Source organism: Onychomys torridus, chromosome 13, assembly GCF_903995425.1.
Source record: "Onychomys torridus chromosome 13, mOncTor1.1, whole genome shotgun sequence".
NCBI classification, from domain to species: domain Eukaryota; kingdom Metazoa; phylum Chordata; class Mammalia; order Rodentia; family Cricetidae; genus Onychomys; species Onychomys torridus.
In genome coordinates, this window is record NC_050455.1 from 23,313,785 (window position 1) to 23,337,374 (window position 23,590).

Genomic DNA, 23,590 nt, shown 5'->3' on the forward strand with positions numbered 1-23,590 from the left:
GTTGCTCATCAGAACTGGATAGTGAGGCTCTATTGCTGAAAATACCACACACTGTGGTTGTGGGACATAGGAAAAGAATCAAGCTGCAACTGGCCTGGAAGCTTCCTCCCTGCTGGCTAGCCCTCATGGTACAGTAAGGTGCTATGCTGGGGAAAACTGTTATCCATCATGGTATTCAGTTGTGGGCCCCATGTTCAGTACGACTGACTTGCCAGGCAAGATGAACCCATGGCACTCTAGTGGCAAGGCTGATATGGGGGTAACCAATGATTTGAGGCCCTCTCCACGGGAGGGAATTCACATCTGGCATCATAAACCTGGTCAAAAGCCTGTGGCTGGGAAGGCTGTCGGCCGTAGCGGGGAAGTTACTGCTGTTGTTTTGTTTGGTATAAGGTGCCTTTCAAACTGCCTTCCAAACAACTGGGTGTATGTATGTTAGCACTGATCATTGGAGTTTCTTATCTGCAGTGCTCAGTGGTAACTCTAGAGACTCGTACTGGTTAAAGTGCTAAGCATAAATGACTATTGAATGCTCAGCCATCAACAAAACACTCTTCCAAGGCTTAGGGACCAGGAAGATAAAGAGTCAGAGCCAAGTGGGGAGGGCAGTGTGTAACAGTGGCTGGGAGGCATGACATGGTTGCTGCCCTCTGGGGTTCACAGCAGATGCAATTACCTGCACATGGCAAGGCCTGTCAACAGCATGTCACCGAAGGGGAAGGGCTCACAGGGTCCCACCTGCTCCCCTACGGATTTATATGTAGTTAACATTGAATAGGATGGGGGGGGGACATTTTCTTCACTGGTATGGGAAATTGGTAAAGGGCCTGTGCGCCTGTAAACAATCTTCATGAAATTCACTGATTGGGTCATCCTTATCACCATCATTAAAAAAAAGAAAAGACAATAGAAGGGAGGCTGGATGAGAAGAAGAAACAGATTATAAGGGTGGGAAGAGAAGGCAACGGAAGTGACTTGACATATATCATAAATGTGTATAAAAACAGTATAATCAAACCGATCAATAGCTATAATATATGCTAACAACAATTAAAAAATAAGTTTATCCAAAAGTCGCTCCAAGGTTAAAACTTCCCAAAGCAAAGACAAGGAAACATCCAATCGTAAGAAACAGAACATCAACATGTACCAGATTCTGTTTGGCTAATGCTATGGTCACCAAAAACCTTTCATAAAAGCACAAAGGATGCTGCTAAGGGCTGGCTAGCCCCCACTGGCAGCCAAGCACACGGAAGCTGCACACGGTTGAAGGTTCAGCATCTTGCCAAGGAGCCTCCGGAGCAAGCTCAAAGGCAGATATGGAGAACCAGCGCTTTGTTGAACACAGAAGACGTCCCGCGCAGGAGCAGGGCTGCCGTTTAAGTGTTCAGCTCTGATACAAGAGGAGGCATCCTGGTACAAAGAGCAAAGGCTAACGCTAGCTGGAGGGGGCTGGAATCAGCAGGGTGGGCAGGTGGCACCCCGAGGAAGCAACCTGACTTTGTGCCTTCCTTCCATGCACACCAGTGCCTGCTGAGGCAGAACCTGCATGGATGGAGATCAGAGCTGGACATGCTTCTTCCTCCACCCGTTTCCTGCTATGCCTCATCTACTTAGGGCACAGGAACTTGTACGATCCTAGGGCAATATCGCCAGAGGTAAAAATCAATTGCAAAAGCCTTCTGGATCCTTTCTGTAAAATGGGAGCATATGCTTTGGAAGCCACTTCTCATCACTAGTACTACAAAGTACATTAGCATCTGAACATTCAGAATCGCTGCCATTCTGACACTAAGAAAGCCAAATTAAAAAAAAACCTGTCTGTGGGGACAAAGATAATTCCCCATGGCGGGGACATAAGCCAGTGTCAGCACAGCAAGCCCAGTAATGGGCAATTTAAGGATCCGGTGGCAACCTTTCAATTCTGTTTCGTTTTTAATAGCAAATGTCACCCGAAAGCACATTTGACCCCAAAGACACTGGTTTTTGTTTTTATTTTTTAAACAGGTTATCTTCCATGCAGTTGAGAACAGGCCATTTAGGAACACAGTTAGAAGATATAAATAAAACAAATAGATTCTGCCTTGATGAATCAGCACAGGCTGCTAAGCAGAAAAGCCAAAGCCGTTTGTTTTGTGTTGTACGAAATTGCTTGATTTTACAGCAGGAAGAATGCACCTGAGGGAGAGCCACCTTCATAATTGGATTTTCACAGATAAAGACACTGAAATTGTTTCTTCGAGGAGTGTTATAACACGCAGAGATCTTGCAACTATCTCGTATAAGTCCGGCCTCCAAGAGGGAGGTAGGCAGAAGGCTTTCCTAAGCAAGTGGCCTACTCTCACGAGGCTGTCCAAGCTATTAGTCCACAGGCTTTGTAGTCAGAGGGGAGAACATGCAGTCAGTGCGGAGCAAGGCCCCCCAGCACTAAAGAATGCCCTTGGAGATTGGTCCAACCTCTCACACAGAAGAGAAAAAGATGGCTTAGAAAAGAAGAGCGAGCAGGTCTGAGCGCCACAGGAGTTGAAGCAGGTCTCTCTCCCTCAGCATCATGGATGTTGTAGTGCTAGGCATGTCTCTGCGGTGGTGGCTGCCTTGCATGCTGGAGAATGCATAGCATCAACTCTGGTCAGCAGCAATCGCTCCCACCCAAATGTGACAAAAACAGATGTCCCCTGAAGGGGCAGAGCCTTCCCAGTTAAGAACCACCGGCTTTAAAACAGGTATGACTGGCAATCAAATCTCTCTGAGGCCTGCCCTGATGGTGTTTCCATAGCTCATGAATGCCTTTTGTTTTTAAATAAATGATTTGGAACCTAGGGAGACATGATTAATGCAAGAAGCCAACACTAGTGCTGACTACATGCCAACTGGTCTTATTAACAAGCTCTTAAAACCTGACTCCTACAAAGGTGACCAAAACACACTGGCCTGTTGTACCTCGTGTGACTGGAAACACATGTAGCTATAGAGAAGCTTAACAGAAGCTATAGAGAAGATTAACAGAATCTCTAAGACGATGAGTCTCACTTTGGGGCTAAGTAAAAGATAGAAATATCATATCCAGAGGTACTTCAAGGAGAAATCTCCACACAAATGGCAAACTCTTCCCCATCTTAGATAAATTCAACACACATTATACACTAAATATAGAATTATCTTTAAAAAAATAAAAAAAAACAAGAATGTACTTAAACTATCAAGTTATTTACCGATCTTACCCTAGAGATAAGAAACTCAAAGAGCAGAGGTTTCCTAAATGAGTGATTGTGGCCTTCAGGGAAGGAGGCAGGCTCATGACCCCCGGGCCAGCGACCACGGCAGAGCTGTAGGTACTGCAGTCTTTAAGTAAATATTACCTGTTTCTCTTTTTCCGGTGCTCGCGGTTAGAATTTTCTGACTCACTGCCACTGCTTGTGTTACAGCGTGAGCGTGACCTGAAGACAAAGCAAAAATGGGAAAATGTATGACAAGTTATAGAGAGGTTCATCAGGTACTCCAGATGGGAGTGTGGAGAAAAACCACTAATCCAAACACAGAGGGCCATGTTCCCTTCTCCCAGAAGTGTTTCCGGACTCAGTCAAACATTAAGTCCACAGCTCAGAGAAAAAGCTAGGCAGGAGGAAGAGAGAAGCACAGTAAGGGAAATGGATTCCCAGAGAGGACTCCAGAGACCCAGCATGCCTAACAAAACCCAACTCGGCAAAGCCAAACGCACATGGTGGACAAAATAGGGGTGCCATCTCATCTTCTCCAACCCTTCCAGGGGCAGATAGAGTTTATTCCTACTGCTCTGAACTTGTACTGGTCATGTGGCAGGCTTCACCGACAGAATGAGGTGTAGGGACAGCCTGATAGTTCCAAGAGGAGCCCAGATCAGGGCCATCGCTCTGCTTCCTTCCAACCACGCTCTAAAGAAGCCTGTGCTCCAAGCATCCTGCCAAGATGGTACATCTACCTGAGAGAGACCCTTTGGGCAACACATTATCAGCTACCATCTTACCACTGTTCAATCCATGTGGACACACACACACACACACACACACACACACACACACACACACACACACACACACACACACACACACACAGACACACACACACACAGACACACACACACACACACACACACACACACACACACACACACACACACACACACACACACACACACACACACACACACACACACACACACACACACGTTCACACGTTGCTGGGCGAGCGCTCTACCACTGAGCTCAATACCCAACTCGTTGCTGTTTTAAACCAAGTGTGGGGTGGTTTACAACATGGCAGGGCATAGCTTGAGACAGCTCCTCAGAAGCACAAAAGGAACAGATAAAAGAGAAGTGCCAAGGGTCAGAACAGAGTGGAAGGCCAAGATCCAACCAAAACTGGAGCTAAAACCCAAAGACAAGTGATACCGTCATAAAGCAGCCGTAGCAGAGGGAAGAATCTCCACTCTTGCCTCGGCTGTGAACACCCCCATGCTTTCTCCTCCCTGATTCCTCCCTTTGCTTTTTACCTCCTCCTCTGCTTTAGATCAGTGTCTTCACCACTGTTATGAGCTTTCCTGAGGAGAAGAAAAGAAGAAATCACACACAGCAGTATTATGAACAGCTAAGAAAGCACACAGAGTTTCCTATCAGTTAACCCAGATGCCTTTTGTACTGGTTCACTGGCCACACATTTATGTCATGTGTACACGTCCAGCCCTATGACAGGTCCCAGAAACACCACACACCACCCGCTGGCCTCAGGAACCCAGTCATCGAGAGCGAGGCTGTGGCTTATGTGTAATGTTGGATAAGCTACATCCACTCAACAACAGGGTTAGCCTGTGGTTTCTAGGTATGTAACCCTCCAAGCCAATGTTCAGCTGGTGCCAGCTCTCACTTGAATTACTTTCCAAAATCCTGGCCTTGAATTCCTTCTTTCTTCTATAATAACCTCATCCACCACAACTCACCAACCTACATCTTCATTAAACCTGAACCTTTATTACCTCGAACCATCTCCAAACACACTGCTTTCTCACCACACCGCCCCCTCCTTCCTGTCTACCTTTTGGCATTTCTAATAGGGTATCTTGTTAAAAAATTCAGGCACTGAAGCCAGACCACGTGACTAGGAACCCCACCTTCCCCACTGAAGAGCTTTGTGACTCAAGCTCCCCCTTTTAGTGGCTTGGTGTTTTGTTTTTTTAGTTTCTATTTTATATGTAAGGGTGTTTTGCCTGCATGTGCGTCTGCATACCATGTATGTACCTGGTGCCCTCAAAGGCCAGAAGACAGTGTTGAACCCCCTAGAACGGGAGTTACAGATGATTGTGAGCTGCTATTTGGGTACCAGGAATCAGAGCTTGGTCCTGGGAGAACAACCAGTGTTCTTAACCACTGAGCCATGTCTCCAGCCTCAGGTGCCCCAGTTTTAATAGAACCTGCCATAAACAGTTGTGCGGAGGAAGAAAACAGCTGGAGAGATGTTGCAGCAGGTATGAGTGTGTATTGCTCTTGTAGAGGGCCTGAGTTCTGTTTACCAGGCAGCTTACAATGATCTGTCACTCCAGCTCCTAGGGATAGAACAGTACAGGTACCTGCACTCACGTGCACTGCTCCCCCCTCCCAACACGCTCGCATGCACGCACGCACACACATACATACACAATTTAAAAATAAGAAATCTTCAAAACAAGGCATTTCAAGTGAAGGGGACATGTGTCACTGCAGGCTGTCACTATTACTGCTTACTCACCTACCGTCACCCTCCCCTTTAGCTGACCCCATGAGCTCTGCCTACTGTATCCTTATTCAGCTTAGGTTCCATTCAGTAACCTACATGCCAATTCTCAGTACTACCCCCGGCTCTGCTTGGCAAACTATCACATGAAGGATCCGGGTTTTCTGGGCCGGCCCCAAATAGCCAGCTGAGCATCAGTGGCCAGAAGGACCTGAACAAGAGTGTGTTGGGTATACCATCAACCCGCTTTCCTGATTTCAGTCACTCAAGAGAGTGACACCTCTTCCTGACCTAAACACTGTCTCCGTAGGGTGCTGTCAATCTCCTTTGGTGCCCTTTGGCTAAGGGGCCTCTGCATTAGCTGGTCTCTGCTTTCTCCTCCCGAAGGCAAAGGTGGCCTCACATGGAACACTTCCATCTTCCCTCCATCGGAAATAAAAACTTACCATCTCCCCGTTACCTATGGAACTGTCTTGACCACCAAAGTTAGCTCCCCCACCACCCCCAGATGCTACATGAGTCCCGGCCATTTCTCTCAACCATCTCCATTAACTTCCCACTCACCTCTCACATATAGTCAACTTGCCCTGTCAAAACCCTTTTTGTTGCTTTTAATGTTATCAACTTTTTCTTAACACCATGTTGGTGTTTGTACGTGAGGGGTCAGAGGACAGCTTGAAGGAGCTGCTTCTCTCCTTCCACCATATGGCTTCCAGGATTGAACTTGGGTGGTTAGACTTGGCAGCAAGCACCTGTACTTACGGAGCCATCACACTGGCCCTCAACAGAAACTTCGGTCTATTCGACTCCTCTTCCTCCACCTGTGCCTTCCACCCGTTCAGAGCCTAACTTCCTGAGAGATGTCTAAAGACGGCCCTATCATCCCCTTCCTATATATCATCCAACTCTCAGAAGAGTGGACCTGCCTCCTCAACACCACCACCAGACCCTCTGTCTTCCCATCGCCTCTAACGTACTTAAACACGCCCCCTGCCCTTAGGTTGACTTGGGGGTAATTAAGCATCCACACAAGCAAAGTGGCACCTATAAAGACAGCAGGTCCATCGTCTCTGCTTTGAAAGAGGCTCACTGATGCTTACACCATCGGTATCACTTTGGAGGACGGAGCACACTGACTTCTAGTTCCCGATGGAGTAACATTTAATATGTATTATTGATACCATGCAGTGCACATTATATAGTTAGCGAATTATCTATGTTTTTAAATTTGCCATTTTTAATATAGAAAGCACATGACTATCAATATTTTATATAAAAAAAAAGTTCTCTAAAACTGTTTCAGATAAATACTTCAGGACCCCCAACTTGCTTCCTTTTGAAAAGAATAGGATTCCAGTTTTCACAAGGAGACAAAGAGCAGCTTTCTGAGGACCACGTGACAGAAGCGTGCCCGGGACCCAGCGCTTGCTTCCCATCACCCTGGGATGGGAACTGTGCTCAGCTCACCTCCGCCTCATTGGTTGCGCAGAGTCGTTATCACTGCCACAGGAGAGGTTACGCTGGCGGGTACAGGGAAACTTTGGGGACTTAGTACGGTCACTGGGAGAGTTGTAGAGGCCACTGGAGTGAGAGAGAAATGATGCATGTACCAGCTTGAGAGTTTTTACCGGAACAAGTGTGGAATGTTAGCATTGATATCACTGGGATTTTCCTCAGAATCAATGGTTCTCAATCTTCCTAATGCTGTGACCCTTTTAATACAGTTCCTCATGCTGTGGTGACCCACACACACACCATAAAATAATTTTGTTGCCACCTCACAACTGTAACTTTGCTACTGTTTCAAATTGTAATGTTAACCATCTGCTGTGTGAACCCCAAGGGGGTCGTGACCCACACTCTCCACCACTGCTCTGAACCATCACAATGGCCTTGTGGGTGACTTCTTTATACCCACTGGTTTTCCTTTTTGACATTCTAAAAGGTTTCACATTAGGAAGCATGCTCCTGGTGTCCACTTCAGCACTTCCTGAAGCCACAGAGCAGTTGGTTTCCTGGGTTAGTGTGACTGATCTGCTCTCTGCTGCCCTTCTTTCCAAAGACAGTGAGACTCCTTACCTCTGGGGTCCATTTTCTTCCCACGGCGCATGAGATTTGCTTCTTTGGGTATCAGGGCTGTTTTCACTCTTTGCTTTCTTAAAACTTTAGTAGTAAAGAACGGAAAATAAGTTGATCAAAAGATAAATTACGTTAATTCACACTGATTTATTCAGACGACTTAGTTAACAAACGTTAAGATGGATACACACATACTTCCTGCGTATAGCTGTGACTCATTCCAAAAAGGACCTAAGATGGCTGCTTAAAGAACGTCTTTCTCTAGGAAGTACTTTCATGTCTCCTCCCTGAGTCTGGCTGTACTGCTTTAGGTGAAGAGAAGCCAAGCTGATCAATTGTTAAAAACTTTCCAAAGAGTCCACTCTAGTGGGGAAGAGGAGATGGTGGGGACCAGGTAAGCCAAATCTAAGAATGTGAGGGGAAAAAAGCCTTATACAAAATCACGCCTTAGTAAGTTCATTAAAAAACAGAATTTAAGTTGGAGTATGGTCACAAATGCATTTAATGCCTGCACTTGGATGGTAGAGAAAAATGGATCTCTGAGCCCAGGCCAGGCTGGTCTACATAGGGTGTACCTGTACGTTATATGTTATATATAAATATATATATATATATATATATATATATATAATTTCTAAGGAGTTTAAATGGAGTATTCTGCATGGATGACAGTACTTTCCCCAGAAGCCATAAGTTATTAGATGAAAATCTCAGTATCAGGTGTGGATACCTTCCTATGAATTTTGTCAGCGAGGCCCAGAGGCACCCAAAACAACAGGGGCCATTGGCATTGCTCTTGCTTGCCCACCATAACTAGACAATAAGACCCCACTGCTGAAGAAAACACCACAATTCAGCTGTAACCATCCAGAAATCAAGCCAGAACTGATCCGGAAGCTTTCTCCCTTCTGAACAGCTTTCACAGTCCTACAAGTTGCTGCCCGGGCCACGGCGGGAGAAAAGCCACCAGGGGACTTACCCAGGAGCGTTTTGTGCTCCACAATACATGCCAGATGACATGTGCCCACAGGTATGACAATGGAATGATGGTTAATGGGGCTAACCAACTGCTTTCTGATTGAATTTGAGGTCTGTTCTACAAGAGACAATACTTGCCAAGTGAGAAGGAGCTTGGGGAAGAGAGGGAGAGAAGGAGAGAAGGAAGGGGCATGGGAGTGGAAGAGTCTCTCGATGGTCCTTCCCAGGAAAAGCAGCAATAAGAACTGGCAAATACAAAAAGCACCACAGTGAAGAGGATGAGAACCTGGGTCTGAATGGGAATGGCCACCGAAGGCTCGTGTGTTTAAAGGCTTGGTCCCCAGTTGGTAGAACTATTTGGGAAGGATTAGAAGGTGCGGCCTGGCCAAAGGAGGTGTGTCACTGGTGCTTTGAGGTTTCAAAAGCCGGTGTTATTCCCAGTTAGTCCTCTCCGCTTCATGCTTATGGATCAGATGCAACCTCTCAGCTACTGGGCCACCATGCTTTCCGCCATGATGACTGTCATGGACTCTAATCCTCTGGAATCATGAGTCCTAAATTAAACGTTACTTTGTGAGTCAAGTTACCTTAGTCATGGTGTTTTGTCATGCCAACAGAAAAGTAACCATGACACTGGGGCATCCATTGACACGAGGCTGGCACTCCTCAGCAGTAGCCAGATGCCCTGGCTCCAGCTTTGGCTCTAAAGCTCTGAAAGCTAACCCTGGGCAGCTAACTACCCTATCTTACCTCTGCCCAGCTTCCGGATATCTTGGCTCCATCCTTCCGGATCAGAATGACTTTTGAATACCATTTCCTGAACTAGTATTGCCTTTCTGCCCTAAGAATGTAAATATAGCTCAAGCCCAACAAACTGTTTTGGAAAACCTCGGCAAACAGAGGAAGGGATCAGCAGAAGGGCATGGGGCCACTGCTCACTTCCTCTGGAGTCTTAGCTTGCAGAGAAAAAGAGTTACTTAGCTGCTAAGCCACTTTTAATCCTGGCCTTTTGAGGGATCTGGATAGTTGTTGCACAATATGGCCGTAGCAGAATTCTTGGTAACAGCAACCAAGAGGGAAAGGAGAAAGTGACAAGGGTGTTACAGAAACAAAACAAACTTCTGTCTTGGGACGCTATTTCCACACAGGAATAATACACACCTGTAGAAGGTAGATCCAACAAATGAATACACATCCAAGGCTTAGTAGACAGTATGCCTGTTTCACATAGGCCCAAGATATTGCTTAATAATAATTGAAAACCACAACTTCAAAGATCAAATCCCCAAAGTAAATGTTTCCCTTTTGAAACAAGAAAAAGCAAAACCTACAGCGGAGATTCAGTACAGAAGTACGAAGTGTATGTGTTTACTAGATCAGAAAGGAAAAGTGAGGAGAAAAGAAGGGGGGTGGGGAAGAGGAGAGGAATGGAAAAAGGAATTGCAAGGAGATAAATGTAACGAGAAATGAAATCCCAGGTGGCGTGGTGACTGTGTTCCTTCCCTGTGCTCCTTCTCACAGCCCGTGCGGGAGCCGGCCACTCCTCAGGTTTCAGGACCATTGGTGGCAATGAATAGCAAAGGGGGTTGAATTCTCTCTAAGAGGTCTGGGATCTGAATTTCATGGAAGAGTACTCTTCTTCTGTGGGCTATATTATGAGTGTGCCTCTGTACATGCAGATGAAGCTGCCTCTACCCAGGACTGTGAGGCCAGCTAGGGAAATACAGCTAAGAAGATACAGTCTTCATACGAAGGAAAGAATGCATCATTCCAAATGGTTGATCTGTAAGAAGGAGAAGGCTCCAGAACTAAAGAAAAGAAAACAGGCGGGGCAATAGTAGTGCACGGCTTTAATCCCAGCATTCTGGGAGGCAGAGGCAGGTGGATCTCTGTGAGTTCAAGGCCAGCCTGGTCTACAGAGTGAGTTCTAGGACAGGCCAAGACTACACAGAAAAATCTTATCTTGAAAAAAAAAAACACAGAAAGAAAGAGAAAGGAGAGAGGGAGAAAGGGAGGGAGGGAGAGAGCACCATCACAGCCCTGGACTACGCTGTATTCCTCAGTCACCACAGTCCAGCTGGATGAAGGGGCCATTATTTACTAACGAATGGAGTGGGATGACCCAAGGCGTCTTTGCAGGTCACACATCTCTGACTTCTGGCAGCCTCTATAGGGACTGCGGAGCTCCTGAAAACTGTTCATTGTGCCTTGATAATGCTGCTGCACGGACATAATTAGAGATAGGAAAAAGTGACTCCAGAACTCCCTTAACAGAGAACAGAGCTCATCTTTCAGTACCAATCCGTGTGGCATATTAAGAGGAGGTTTCCCAGTGGGAATGCCAAGAGCCATGACAGATCTTTATATGTATGCAGTCTTTGAATTCTGAGGCTCTAAAGCTGTAAGCCTCTTCCCGGGACCACAGTCCAGTGCACCACAGCAAGGAGCACAGTCCATTAAACCAAAGTATCGTATCACCCCTTTACTTCACCAGTTCCTTTGAGTTAGTCCATTGTATTCTGACTTTAGAAACCACGTGGGATTTTCAGTGTGCTGCTGAGGGTTGCAGACCACACACAGTGTGGCTTCACCATGCTGTGAGGGCAAGGGTACTTCAATGAGGGCCAGGCCCCGGCATTGGTGTTTTGCTGACATAATAACATACCCTTTGGCTCAGACGCTACCCACTGGAGCCCCCGGGGTTAAAAACTACTCAGTCACCAAAGTGAAAAGACTCATAACCTTGCCAATGAGGGGTTGGGGGGCTTTTACGACAGCACACGGCTGCACACACTGACCTTTTCACGGGTGAAGGCGCGATAATTTTAGCTGTTCCTTCAGCCTCCCCATTTTCCGTGTTTGCGGTCAGCCGATTTATGTGGTTTGATCCTAGCAACAAACCAAAAGGAAGGATGGAAGACAGAGGGAGAGAGAGAAGGAAGACAAAGACACAGAAGAATTATTTGTCGGTGCAAGTTTAGGGCTGGGCAACGGCTCAGTCAGTCAAGTGTGTGCCACGCAAGCATGGGGACCAGAGCTGGGTTCCCAGAACCCGTGACAAAAAGCCAAGCATAGTGCAGCTACTCATGATCGCAACTCTGGGGAGGTGGAGACAGGAAGGTGCTGTCCTAGAGGTACAACACCCAGCCAGTCTAGCCTAACAGGGAAGCCCCAATCCCCTGTGAGAGACGGTGTCTCAAAAGCCAAGTGCACTGCTCCCAAGGAACAGCACCCAAGGTTGTCCTCTGGTCTCTACAAACATGCCCACATTCTCACACACAGACACACTCTTACACAAAAATAAAGGAATAATGTGTAATTCTGGGTGATTTGTAGCACATTTTATTGATAGGGCAATGACTCCAAAGAAATGACCAGCCACTCAATAAACCTGAGATATTACTAGCTGACACATATTAAACTCTCAGCATGTACTGCCCCAGGGGTCTAAGCTATGACCTTTGAAGAATATTAATAAGTCTCCATATCATGGACTTTTTTTTTTATTAAACTTAGAGATTCCAAAAATAAGATTCTAGAATACTCACTACCATATAGGAATATAAACTCTTTTTTTTTTTTTTTTTTTTTTTTTGGTTTTTCGAGACAGGGTTTCTCTGTGTAGCTTTGTGCCTTTCCTGGAACTCACTTTGGAGATCAGGCTGGCCTCGAACTCACAGAGAGGAATATAAACTCTTATCAGTTCTCAAGAACAGTGCTGTTAAGGTTGTCGACAGGTTATGACTGGTCCCATTTGAAATCACAGTGAACTCCCCCAAACAGAAACCTGTGAGAACATCCCAACTCAAAATGCAAATGGAAAAAGAATATACATGTGATACTGACATTCATTCACACACACACACACACACACACACACACACACACACACACACACACGTTTCCAAATCCACCTTTTATAAAACATGTCTCAACACCTACAGCTGAATTTTTAAGTTTACTCCACCGCTGATTTGCATACATGATAGACGGGCCAGCAGAGGGAGCCCACAGCAGACACTTTGCAAGGTTTCCTGTTGAAGTCTGGGTCCAGATCTCAGGGCAGGGACCAGCGACAGGAATGACTTGTGTGGCCCCAGAGGTGACTCCTCTCCAGCAAGCACCTCACTCAGAGGAGGCAGTTGGTCTGGGAGGGACAACCAGCCAACATGTGGCAGACAGGGGCGTCTTCTGCAGGGCAATTCCTTGAGGGTGATCTCCACAGGCAGCGACCCGGATGAGTGCCTACTGCTAAGCAGTGTAGTCATGGAGAGCGTTGGAAAAACTAACAAACACTAATGCACACTGAGTACTTACTGTGTGTCGGGCACTGCTGTAAGCGGTCTGTGTGTACTTATGGCGTCATCCTCAAAATAGCGTTGTAAAGCAGACACTGATATCACTTCATTTTAAAGACACAAATGTGAGCCTTTGGGGCTGGAGAGATGCCTCAGTGGTTAAGAGCAGGACCTGGGTTCGGTTCCCAGCACCCACATAGTGGCTCACAACCATCTGCAACTCCAGTTCCAGAGGACCTGACACCCTCTTATGATCTCCATGGGCACATGGTACACATACATACATGCAGGCAAAATAGTCATACTTGTAAAATAAATAAAATAAATACCTAAAAAGAAATCGAGCCTTTAACCCTACAGCTCCCCAGTCAACCAGCTTTGAAATGTATCAGCTCAGCCACAAAGATTAAAATCTCCTCCACCACAGCACACAATTGTTTTCTATCTGCCATCTAAATGCCTCCTATAAACAGTGTGAGTCAACAGAAATTAAAGGTCATCTGGGAGGGAAAGGGAGGGGGGGAGACAGAAAGAAAGAGATCTACCTAGTTACTAAATCTGAGGAGAAATGGTTAGCAGGAACTAGAGGAAAAGGTTAAGTAACATGACTTTCTCCCAAACAACTGGTTGTTAGACTAAGGAAAGATTAGTGAGTCTGTGGGTCAAGGGAGACTATATTTTTTGTTTTGCTTATTGGGAGGGTTTTTTTTTTTTTTTCTTTTGGAGCTGAGGATCAAAGCCAGGACCTTGCACTTGCTAGGCAAGCGCTCTACCACTGAGCTAAATCCCCAGCCCGGATTAGTGAGTCTGAGAGGCGAGAGTTAAAGCAAGCCTGGGCTAAGCTGGGTGCCCAGCTCTGTTTAGCACATGTCCACCCTTCTTACTCGGCTGCCCTCACAGGCAATAGTGCTTGGTAAGTGATCCTCTCCTTCATTCAGAAGGAGCAGCTGACAGAGGCAGGCTCAACTGCCCAGGATCTATTAGCTCCTTGATTTGGGGACAATTCTTTAGCCTTCTTGTTTTGTCTTGATGGTGAGCACACATGCATTTTCAATGACAAAAACACATAAGAAGTGTAGACAACTCCTAACTTGTGGAGCCACGGTCAGCTCTCTGATGCTACTCAAACAGTGCCAGCACTGTTCATTCCGAGTTGGAATGGGTGAGCACATGACATCAAAATGAAAAACTGAAGCCATGTTTGGCGACTGAGAACAACTCATATGTAGGGAAAGTAAAAGGACATAGAGTGTCTCTGTAAAGGGGGTTTTGCCACAGTAATAATTTCATTTAAATATCTTCAAATAGCAATTTGTAAACTGAAACATATTTATTTATATTCTGTGTGTGACTGTTTTGCCTGAATGTATCTATGTGCGCTGTGCACATGACTGGTGCCTGCCAAAGCCAGAAGAGGGAATCACGTCCCCTGGAACTGGAGTTCTGGGTTGTTGTGAGTTGCCATGTGAGCGCTCAGAACTAAACCTGCATCCTCTGAAGAGTTCTTTAATTGCTGAGACAGCCCTCCAGCACGCACACACACCCAAATTGATAAATCTTTATGTTTAATTTTATTTTACTTAATCATATCATATCCTTTCCCTAACCTTTGATTTAAAAAACTACATCTAATACTTAAGTCATAAAGTCAGGAAACACTGTGGCCATTCCCAGACAAGAAATCTGAGGGTGTTAGTAAGTCAAGTGTCTTTACCCCAGCACAACCTATCTGAAACAGCACTGTATTCAGGAAAAGAACTGAGCTAGCCACCAGAACAGCTTCCATTTTCCTCCCACACTGGCAGTACAAAGTCACCTCGCCTTAGCTGCACCAGCTTTTCACTGAGTATCATGGATAAAACAGCAAAGTAGACTAAATCAATAAAATAAAAGGTGCCTTTTCTAATTCCACAGATTACGGTCAAACACAAAAATGCCCAACAAGAAAAGTCTCTTCTATATCACCATGAAGATATTCATTTGACAGAACACAGACTTCCTAACCTGTAAAACAAAAGCAAGTTTTAAAGGCAGGCTCTGGAAACTAGAAACGTTTCTGCATCCGATGGCCAATTATTTGAAGTTCAAATTCCTGATGTCGGCTCATCCAGACAAAGGGGTCCCTACTGCTCTTAAGAGTTTCTGGCTTCAAAGTCCCAAGACAGTAATTTAAGCACATCTACCTCCTCACTGTAGACGTACAGACTTTTCAACGTCGATTTGCTACATGTCAACTGCAAGATCAAACAGGGCATCTACTAACACGCTAGAGGGTAGATTAACAAGATGGGAGTGGCAGCAAAAGCTACTGGGAAAATACGTCAATGCACAAAAGAGCCTTCCACAGCTCATCTGCTTGCAGTTCCCTCGTCCCTGGCACAACACTGCCCAACACTCCCATTTTTACTGGCACAGTCAACTTGGAGATGTGAGGCAGATGGGCACAAAGGTACCTTTCCCTGTCCTTTACCACAGCTAGAGAGGCACACATACGGAGTGAGAGGCAGCTAGAGACATTCTTCTCTCCAGCTCAGAATGCCAGGTTCAACAACAAAAAAAAGGCACTAGGGAGCCTTGCTCATTCCCGAGGCTTGCAAGTTTGACTATCTAAAGACCCGTTGATAACACCAGTGTTGGAGAGCCTGCCAGCGAGGGTGGGGCGCCCTTCCCTCAACCTTCAGGGCTCAAGGACAGCCTTGATCTCTAGATGGTTGGACGGAATCAGAAAGTATCTCAAGTATCTGGATACCAATTATATTTCCCATGATTTGAGGACACAAATTTTGTCACAGGAAGAAAAGAGCTGGTATCCAAGTTTCTCAAGGCACTGGTGATTCCCCCAAAGCCCAAAGACACCCTACAACTTGGGGTAACAGACAGCAAACCTTCCCTAGCCACCTTCTCTCAAACCCACAACCAGTGTTCTCTTGGTCTAGGAAGGAGGATTTGTTGGTTAAGCAGCTGTGCTCGTGGCTGGCTGCCGGCCACAGCAGCCATGCTAACGAAGTAGAGCGCTGGAAGTATCGGTCATGGAAGAATCAGTGCGCCATAGTTACCTTTCTAGAGCTTTATTGAGAGAGAGAGAGAGAGAGAGAGAGAGAGAGAGAGAGAGAGAGAGAGAACGAACCAAGAGGGGAGTACAGAAGGAGAGAGAATGCAGAAAAAGAAGAGAATGCACACACAGAGGGCATGCCCGCTTTTTAGGCTGGGATGCTGTGGCAGGCTGGTGACATAATTAAGGACATAGTCCTTACAGGATTCACTGCATCTACATCAGTGGAGGACACTGGGCTACTCACTGCTTTACAGTATACAAAGCACATATATAAGGATTCCTTTATAAATTACTTCATTTTATTATACGTATGGCTATTTAGCCTACATGAATATACATGCACCACATGTGTTTATTGCCCATGTAGGCCAGAAGATGATGTCAGAGACCCTGGCACTGGAGTTACAGATTGTTGTGAGCTGCCATGTGGACACTGGGAATTGAACCCAGGTCCTTAGAGAAGAGAGAGCAGACAGTGCTACTACCACTGAGCCATCTCTCCAGCGCCACTGGTTACTTTGTTGTTTGTTTGTTTTGGTTTTTTGAGACAGGGTTTCTCTGTGTAGCTTTATGCCTTTCCTGGATCTCACTTGGTAGCCCAGGCTGGCCTCGAACTCACAGAAATCTGCCTGCCTCTGCCCCCCGAGTGCTGGGATTAAAGGTGTGCGCTACCACCGCCCGGCGACACGGGTTACTTTTAAAAGGCTATTTAGTTGAAAGAAAGTTGGAAATTTTCTTCTACAAGATATATTTCTATATCCAAGCTCCTCTCTGTGAGGTTGTAACCTGGTGGTATTTAATTCTTTCATGCAAAGAATTTTTAAAAGCTATGTATCTCAGTGCATGCATACAAGATGAAAAGTCGTGCTTTTTCCTTGAAAGTTTTCTGGTTTGGTTACCAGGACGGTGCTAGCCTCCTGCGTGCTTAGATGAATTCCTTCTTCTCTTATTGAGAAACAAAGAGAACTGGTGACAGTTTGTTGTGCTTTGAATGTTTCAAAGCACAGGGCAACCAAGCCATCTGGTCTTGGGCTGTTCTTTGATGACAAACTTTTTACTGATTCATTTTTTTATCACTCTATCATATTTATCTGTGACCAAATACAGATGTGAATTAAAAGAATTCCCTAGATGATAAAATTAACTTCTGGGGTTGGGGAGATGGCTCAGAAGTCGAGAACAGTTGCTGTGCAAACATGAGCACCTGAGTTTGACCCCAGCATCCATGTAAAAAGTGAGTCTGTCTGTAGCTTACATGACCTGGAAGCCTGGTGGGAGGGGAGTGCAGAGGGGTAGAGGCACATGTGGGGGAGGGGGGTGGGGGAGGGGAGTTGCGGGGGGGGGGGTGGGAGTAGAGCAGAAGCTAGATCTCCAGGGATGCCTGGTGTATGAAATGGTGAGCTCCAGGTTCAGAAAAGAGACACTTTCTCAGAGAAATATGGTAGAGAGAGACAAGCAGGATACCTGACACCTGCCTCTGGCCTTCACACCCTTATGTATAGACACATATACCACATACACACACATACATCACACATGTACATCACACAGAGAGGCACACAAAAAATTAACTCCTGAATTTTTATTATATTTAGCAGTAATATTAACATGTCATACTAACATCAATGCTGACAAAATATTAAATATAGAAAGTAAATTGTACTAGAAAGTTGTTCTTTTTAAATATTTATCAATTGTTGCAGAATATTTCTTTACGCTGTGTGAAGATGTGTCACTGTGATTGGTTTAATAAAGAGCTGAATGGCCAATAGCTAGGCAAGAAGAGGTGAGGTGGGACTTGTGGGGACAGAAAGGTCTCCAGGAAGAAGAAAGGCGGGTTCACCAGGTGGATACAGAGGGAGCAAGACATGCAGGAGGAGAGGTAAAAGCCATGAGTCATGTGACAACATGTAGCTGAATAGAAACGGGTTAATTTGTTATGAGAGCTAGTGGGACAAGCCTAAGCTATAGGCTGAGCTTTCGTAATTAATGAGTCTCCGTGTCATTTTTTGTGAGCTGGCAGCTCAAAGAAAAATCCTTTTACGATTAATTATTTGTGTGTGTGTGTGTGTGTGTGTGTGTGCAAGAGTTCATGTGCACTACATGTATGCTGGTGTCCAGAAGGCATTGGATCCCTTGAAACTGTAGTTACAGGAGGTTTGGAGTCACCTGATATGGGTGCTGGGAACCAAACCTGTGTCCTCTGTAAGAGCAGTAAGCACTCTTAACAGATGAGGCATCTCTGTAATCCCTAGAAAGTCCTGTTTAATGAGCTAAGTGGGGTCCTGTTTTCCTAAAGGTTACATGTATTATAGTCAATTAAGAACTTTCCTTTGGGGCTAGTTGTGGCATAGACTCCTTTGATCCCAGCATTCAAGCGGCAAAGGCAGCTAGATCTCTTTTATTCTGAGGATATCCTGGTCTACACAGCAAGCTCCAGGTTAGCCAAGGCTACATTATGAGACTATCAAAACAAACAAACAAACAAATGAATGAATGGAATAAATTTTGCTTTTGGGAAACTAGACAGATAGCTCACCAGTGAAGGGCCCTAGTCTCTCTTTCAGGGGACTAGAGTTTGGTTCTCATCAACACTGGTTCACAACTACCTGCAACTTCAGCTCCTGGTGTCTGATGCCTTGGTCTGGCTTCTATGGGCACCTGCATCTACACGTGTGCGCTCACACACACACACCAATAACAAAATGCCTATTTTTTAAATTCTACTGTTGGCTGGATGCCATAGTGCACACCTTTAATTCCAGCACACAGGAGGCAACAGCAGGCAGATTTCTGAGTTTGTAGGGACAGCCTGCCCAACAAAGCAAGGACATTGTTCCAGGACAATGAAGGCTACACAGTGAGACCTTATCTTAAAAAAAAAAAAAAATTAGAAGGCTACACAAAGAAATCCTATCTTGAAAAACAAAAAGAAAAAGCAAAAAATTACCTTTTGCTAGAATGAAGCAGTTTAACAAGGACTTTATTACCACTTTAATCCCATTGATTTTTTTTAAGTGCTGAGACTTGCGTGCACATAAGCAAGCAGAGAAAAAAAAGTGTTCTGCTTAGGGGCCCCACTGACACCCCAAAGCACCTCCAAGAATCACGTATCTAGTAGTGACTCATAAGCAATTATTCTGAATATTCTACCAGGTCACAAGTCCATTGGATTCTTCAATTTTGCTGTAACTCAAAATGAGAAAATGACTTAGAATAAAGAGATGTTACTTGGTAATTAGAATCATTTACTTCCCCAACACCAGGGAAGGAGATTTAAAGACACAGACTCAATGGAATCCAGTTGGAGGATTGCTCTATTTTCCTTTGTAAAATATGGGAAGATCCACTGCAAAGAGCACACTGGAGAAAAAGCCAGCATGCCTAGGACCACAGATAGTTTTCTTTCAGGAAAAAAAAATCTAGAAGTGGATTCAATCCAAACTTCTAAACTACTTGTGTCCTAAAAAGCCCCCATGATGTCCCACTCTTATTAGGAATCAGGACACACAGCCCCAAATAGAGCTCTTTGGAGTTAGAGAAAGCAAGAGAAGTAAGGTACCACCACCCCGATAGAGAGGGGCTGGGGAGGGCGGGAGGGGGGAGAGACAGACCAGGATGGGGTAGTAACAGGTAAACAAACAAAAAGCCACACCCTTTGCCTTCCAAACTGCATTTTATTACAGACTCCTCAGCTACCAACCTAGGAATGGATGAAAAATACCAGCTAGAGATCTACTATTATTACACGTCCTTCAAAAATGGCTTCCTTCACAGAATCACCATAGATTGCCTCCTGCCACAATCAAATTACCCTCCTCATTTTTTTCCAAGAGGTTTTGTGTGTTTGTGGAGATGCAGCCACAGTTGGCCTTGAACTCATAGAGATTCACCTGCCTCTGCTGGAATCAAAGGTGAGAAGGGGATGCCGAGATGAAGCCACCCACAAGCCAAGAAAAATGGATAGCTGAATTCCAAAAACATCAACAATTTCCTGAATTTAAAATCCTGAATCTTGACAGGACACTAGTGGAATTCAGGTGTTTCTGGTACATGGACTATTCACACCGAATGTGAGGTCAAACTGTAGGCCTTGTGTACATTCTATTTCACAAATGAATGTCAGATACACTAAGCCTATAGGCTGAAGATGATGCCCCAACGTTGTGGAGAAACCTTGGGTGACTGTCCAGGCAGCTGGCTGTTTCGGTCAACTCGCATTGTTTTGGAAGTCACCTGTTTGCATTTCCTGTTTTATTAGGTAATATTATTTCCTTCTTGGGTCTCTGAGGGAGTTAAAAATTAGATAGTTATGATTATAGTTAGTTGAAAATTAGATAGTTATAGTTATAGAGAGTTAAAGATTATAGTTATAGTTAAAGGTTAGGTAGTTATAGTGTTCCTTGTTAAGAATTAAAAAAAAAAAAAACTCACTAAAGAGGTGTAAGTGTATAAATTTGAAAGACATTATAAGATAGTTCTCTGTTAGTAATATAAGTTAGGATAGAAAGTGAATCAGGTACATTTTTGACTTACCAAAATAGGAGAGATAATGGAATATTTTCTCTGAGTCTGTCAAATGCAAATGGACTAGACATTGTTGAGGCATTTATTGCTTGTATATATTGTATATAGTTATTGTACTTATTGAATGTAGTTTTTCTTATATTAGAACTTTTTTCCTTTCATTAGAATAAAAGGGGGAAATGTGGTGATATTTTAATTGTGCTGAAATATGATTTTATTTGTATGTTAATAAATAGTTTGCCTGGAGATCAGGGGTCATATAGCAAGGTCACATAGCCATTAAACAGGATTCAGGTGGTGGTAGCACATGCCCTTAATCTGATCACATGGCAAGCAGAGTCTCTCTGTGGTCAAGGACACAGCCACGGGTGGTGACATGAGTCTTTAATCTCAGTACCAACCAACCATAGAGACCTGGAGGTCTGTATAGACAGGCAGTGATGAGGAAGTCATGTGTCTGGGCTTACAGCCAATGAGAAAGCAGAACAGCAAGGCAATAAAAACACAAGTTAGATGGGAAGAAACTCTCTCTGGGGAAGCAAAGATGGCGAGGTGGTATGATAAGGTAGTCGTGGCTCTTGCTCTGATCTCTTTGGCTATTTACCTCTGTATTTGGCTCTGTGTTTCTTATTTAACAAGACTGTTTAGAAATTCATCTACATACAAACCTAGGGATGGATGAAAAATACCAGCTAGAGATCTACTATTATTACATGTCCTTCAAAAATGGCTTCCTTCACAGTATCACTATAGATTACCTCTCACCACAATCAAATTATCCTCCTCATTTTTACCAAGAGTTTTTGTTGTTTGTTTGTTGGGATGCAGCCACAGCTGGCCTTGAACTCATAGAGATCCACCTGCCTCTGCTGGGATCAAAGCTGTAACCATCAGGCCTTTGCTATTGTTGTTAACACCACTTCATTTATTTTCATTTTAGTGTGTCTGAGTACATATACCCACTGAGGCCAGAGGCAGCTTCAGATCCCCTGTGAGTCCCCTCACATGGGTGCTGGCATCCCAGTTCCTGTCTCTGATAGAGCAGGTGCTCTTCACGGCTGAGGCACCTCTCTAGCCCCTCTCTGGTCTTCCATGTGAGTGCCCCACTGACACGTGGCCCATCCCACCTGCCTGCACCACATCTTTCATACCTCTAGGCTCTAAGTGGTTAAAGTACGCAAACTTAAAATACAGATCTGTTTCTCATCTTCGCCAACTTACTCATTACTAGCTGAGCTGGTGATCTGGAACAAAAACTCCTCTGGGTTCCTGTTCTCTCATCTGCAAAATGGGGTACCACCAACCATTTACGCAGTGAACAAGAGGATTAAATTAGACAATTTATAGAAAGTCTTGAGCATAGCATTTACAAGTGTTAAACAGCTGCCTTGTGTTTGTGTGTCTGAACTTGTACCGATTAGTGGTCATGTTTTATTTATTTATTTTCCTTCATGAAATAGGGTCTCATGCCACAGAGGTGATCAATAAATCCTTGATAAATAAGGAGGAGAAGCAAAAAGGTATCCTTTATGGTAATTTCACTAAAGTTAAGGCTTGAATGTGAACATATAATAATAGGTTTTTAGTTTTCCTAGCTTTTCCAATTTGGGTAGCTAGGCTTGGAATGCCAAGCACTCGCAGGAAGGGAGCACACACTAGTTTCTCAGTGTACATCTAATCAGACTGGCCATACATTAATAAATCTTTTACATAGTGCGAATAATCATCAGTTTCAAGGCAGACTAGGAAAGGGGGTGAACAAAGAAACAGCCTTGAACAAACACTTGCACTACCCAATGCTCACTGCAGTTGACCTGTGATGGCCCTTCCCCCCTTTGCTTGGTAAAATGTCACCCCCAAAACTTAGATCATATCTTTCAGAAATGGGTTGACAGTCCAAGCATAGGTCTGTAAGCCCAGCACTCTAGAGTTCGAGACCAGCCTGGACGGCTACAATTGAGTTCTGGCAGACTGGCTGTTCCTTCATAAGTCAGCAGAACATTGCTAAGTATGGACCCAAGCACACAAGAATGCCCAATAGATGTTACTTATTAACATTCTCTTCCCTGCACATGGTTTCCCACTCATTTCTTTCAGAAGATGCTATGACCGTGAGTGTTTAGATTAGAAAGTGGGAGCTGGGACTTGTCTGGGAACCACAGAGCAAACATGACTGTAGTAAGTATCTAGAATGATCTCTGGGTACAGCGTAAGCAAGGAGTAGGGGAGGGAACAGAGCAGCATGTGCCCTGGTAATGACTCATGCTCCCATTGTATAAAAAGACATACAAAAAACCCTGGGTGGGGTATATGTATGCAGATACACATGCAGGCGGGGTAGATCACAGGCTAGTAATAGTAGTGGCCTTCAAAGGGGAAGTGTTTCTGAACAAAGGGAGAATGGGAGGAAGATTTATTTTAGTTGATCCCCTGCCCCAAGTTGTAATTAAAAAACAAAACACAAAACACTAGTAGTTAACTGTCAGGAACGCATTATGCAGGGAAAATGGTTTCAAACATACATCCATTTTTTTTCAATAGAGATTGTCTCGGGAGGCTCTGAGCTGAAGACACTGATACTATTGTAGAAAGCATGCAGTGTGATTCATAGAGCAAGTAAGGGGACACACCAGACCACGCTTAGAACACTCGAGTGTCAGGAATGTCTCCAGTGTCGAGAAGCCAATGTAAGAGAGAGGACAAAGAAGGACAGAGCCCGTTGGACTCAGGGGGGCGGGGACCAAGTTACTGAGTAAGTCTGGATGACTCCAGACTCTGGAGCCTACAAGTGCCCTCAAGTTATATGCTTAGCCACGTCCCCTCCATACCATGAGCAGAGCAGAGTTCTCAGAGGCTGGAGTGAGGCACTTGGGTGCAGTACAGAGGCGGTCCCGTCTGTAAGCCCTCTAGT

The 23,590-nt window shown here is 44.8% G+C and overlaps 1 protein-coding gene across 4 annotated transcripts in view; it reads right to left on the bottom strand.

The window, feature by feature from the left end:
- Nucleotides 1-23,590, bottom strand: part of Epb41l4a (erythrocyte membrane protein band 4.1 like 4A) — a 204,375-nt gene that overhangs the window by 25,158 nt on the left and 155,627 nt on the right. For all 4 annotated transcript variants that reach the window (XM_036204697.1, XM_036204698.1, XM_036204695.1 and 1 more), the window contains 5 exons: nt 11,598-11,688; nt 7,822-7,905; nt 7,210-7,323; nt 4,529-4,576; nt 3,360-3,437 (listed from right to left, as the gene is read on the bottom strand). In XM_036204697.1, coding sequence (XP_036060590.1) covers nt 3,360-3,437; nt 4,529-4,576; nt 7,210-7,323; nt 7,822-7,905; nt 11,598-11,688 — 415 coding nt within the window. The remainder of the gene's footprint in view (nt 1-3,359; nt 3,438-4,528; nt 4,577-7,209; nt 7,324-7,821; nt 7,906-11,597; nt 11,689-23,590) is intronic.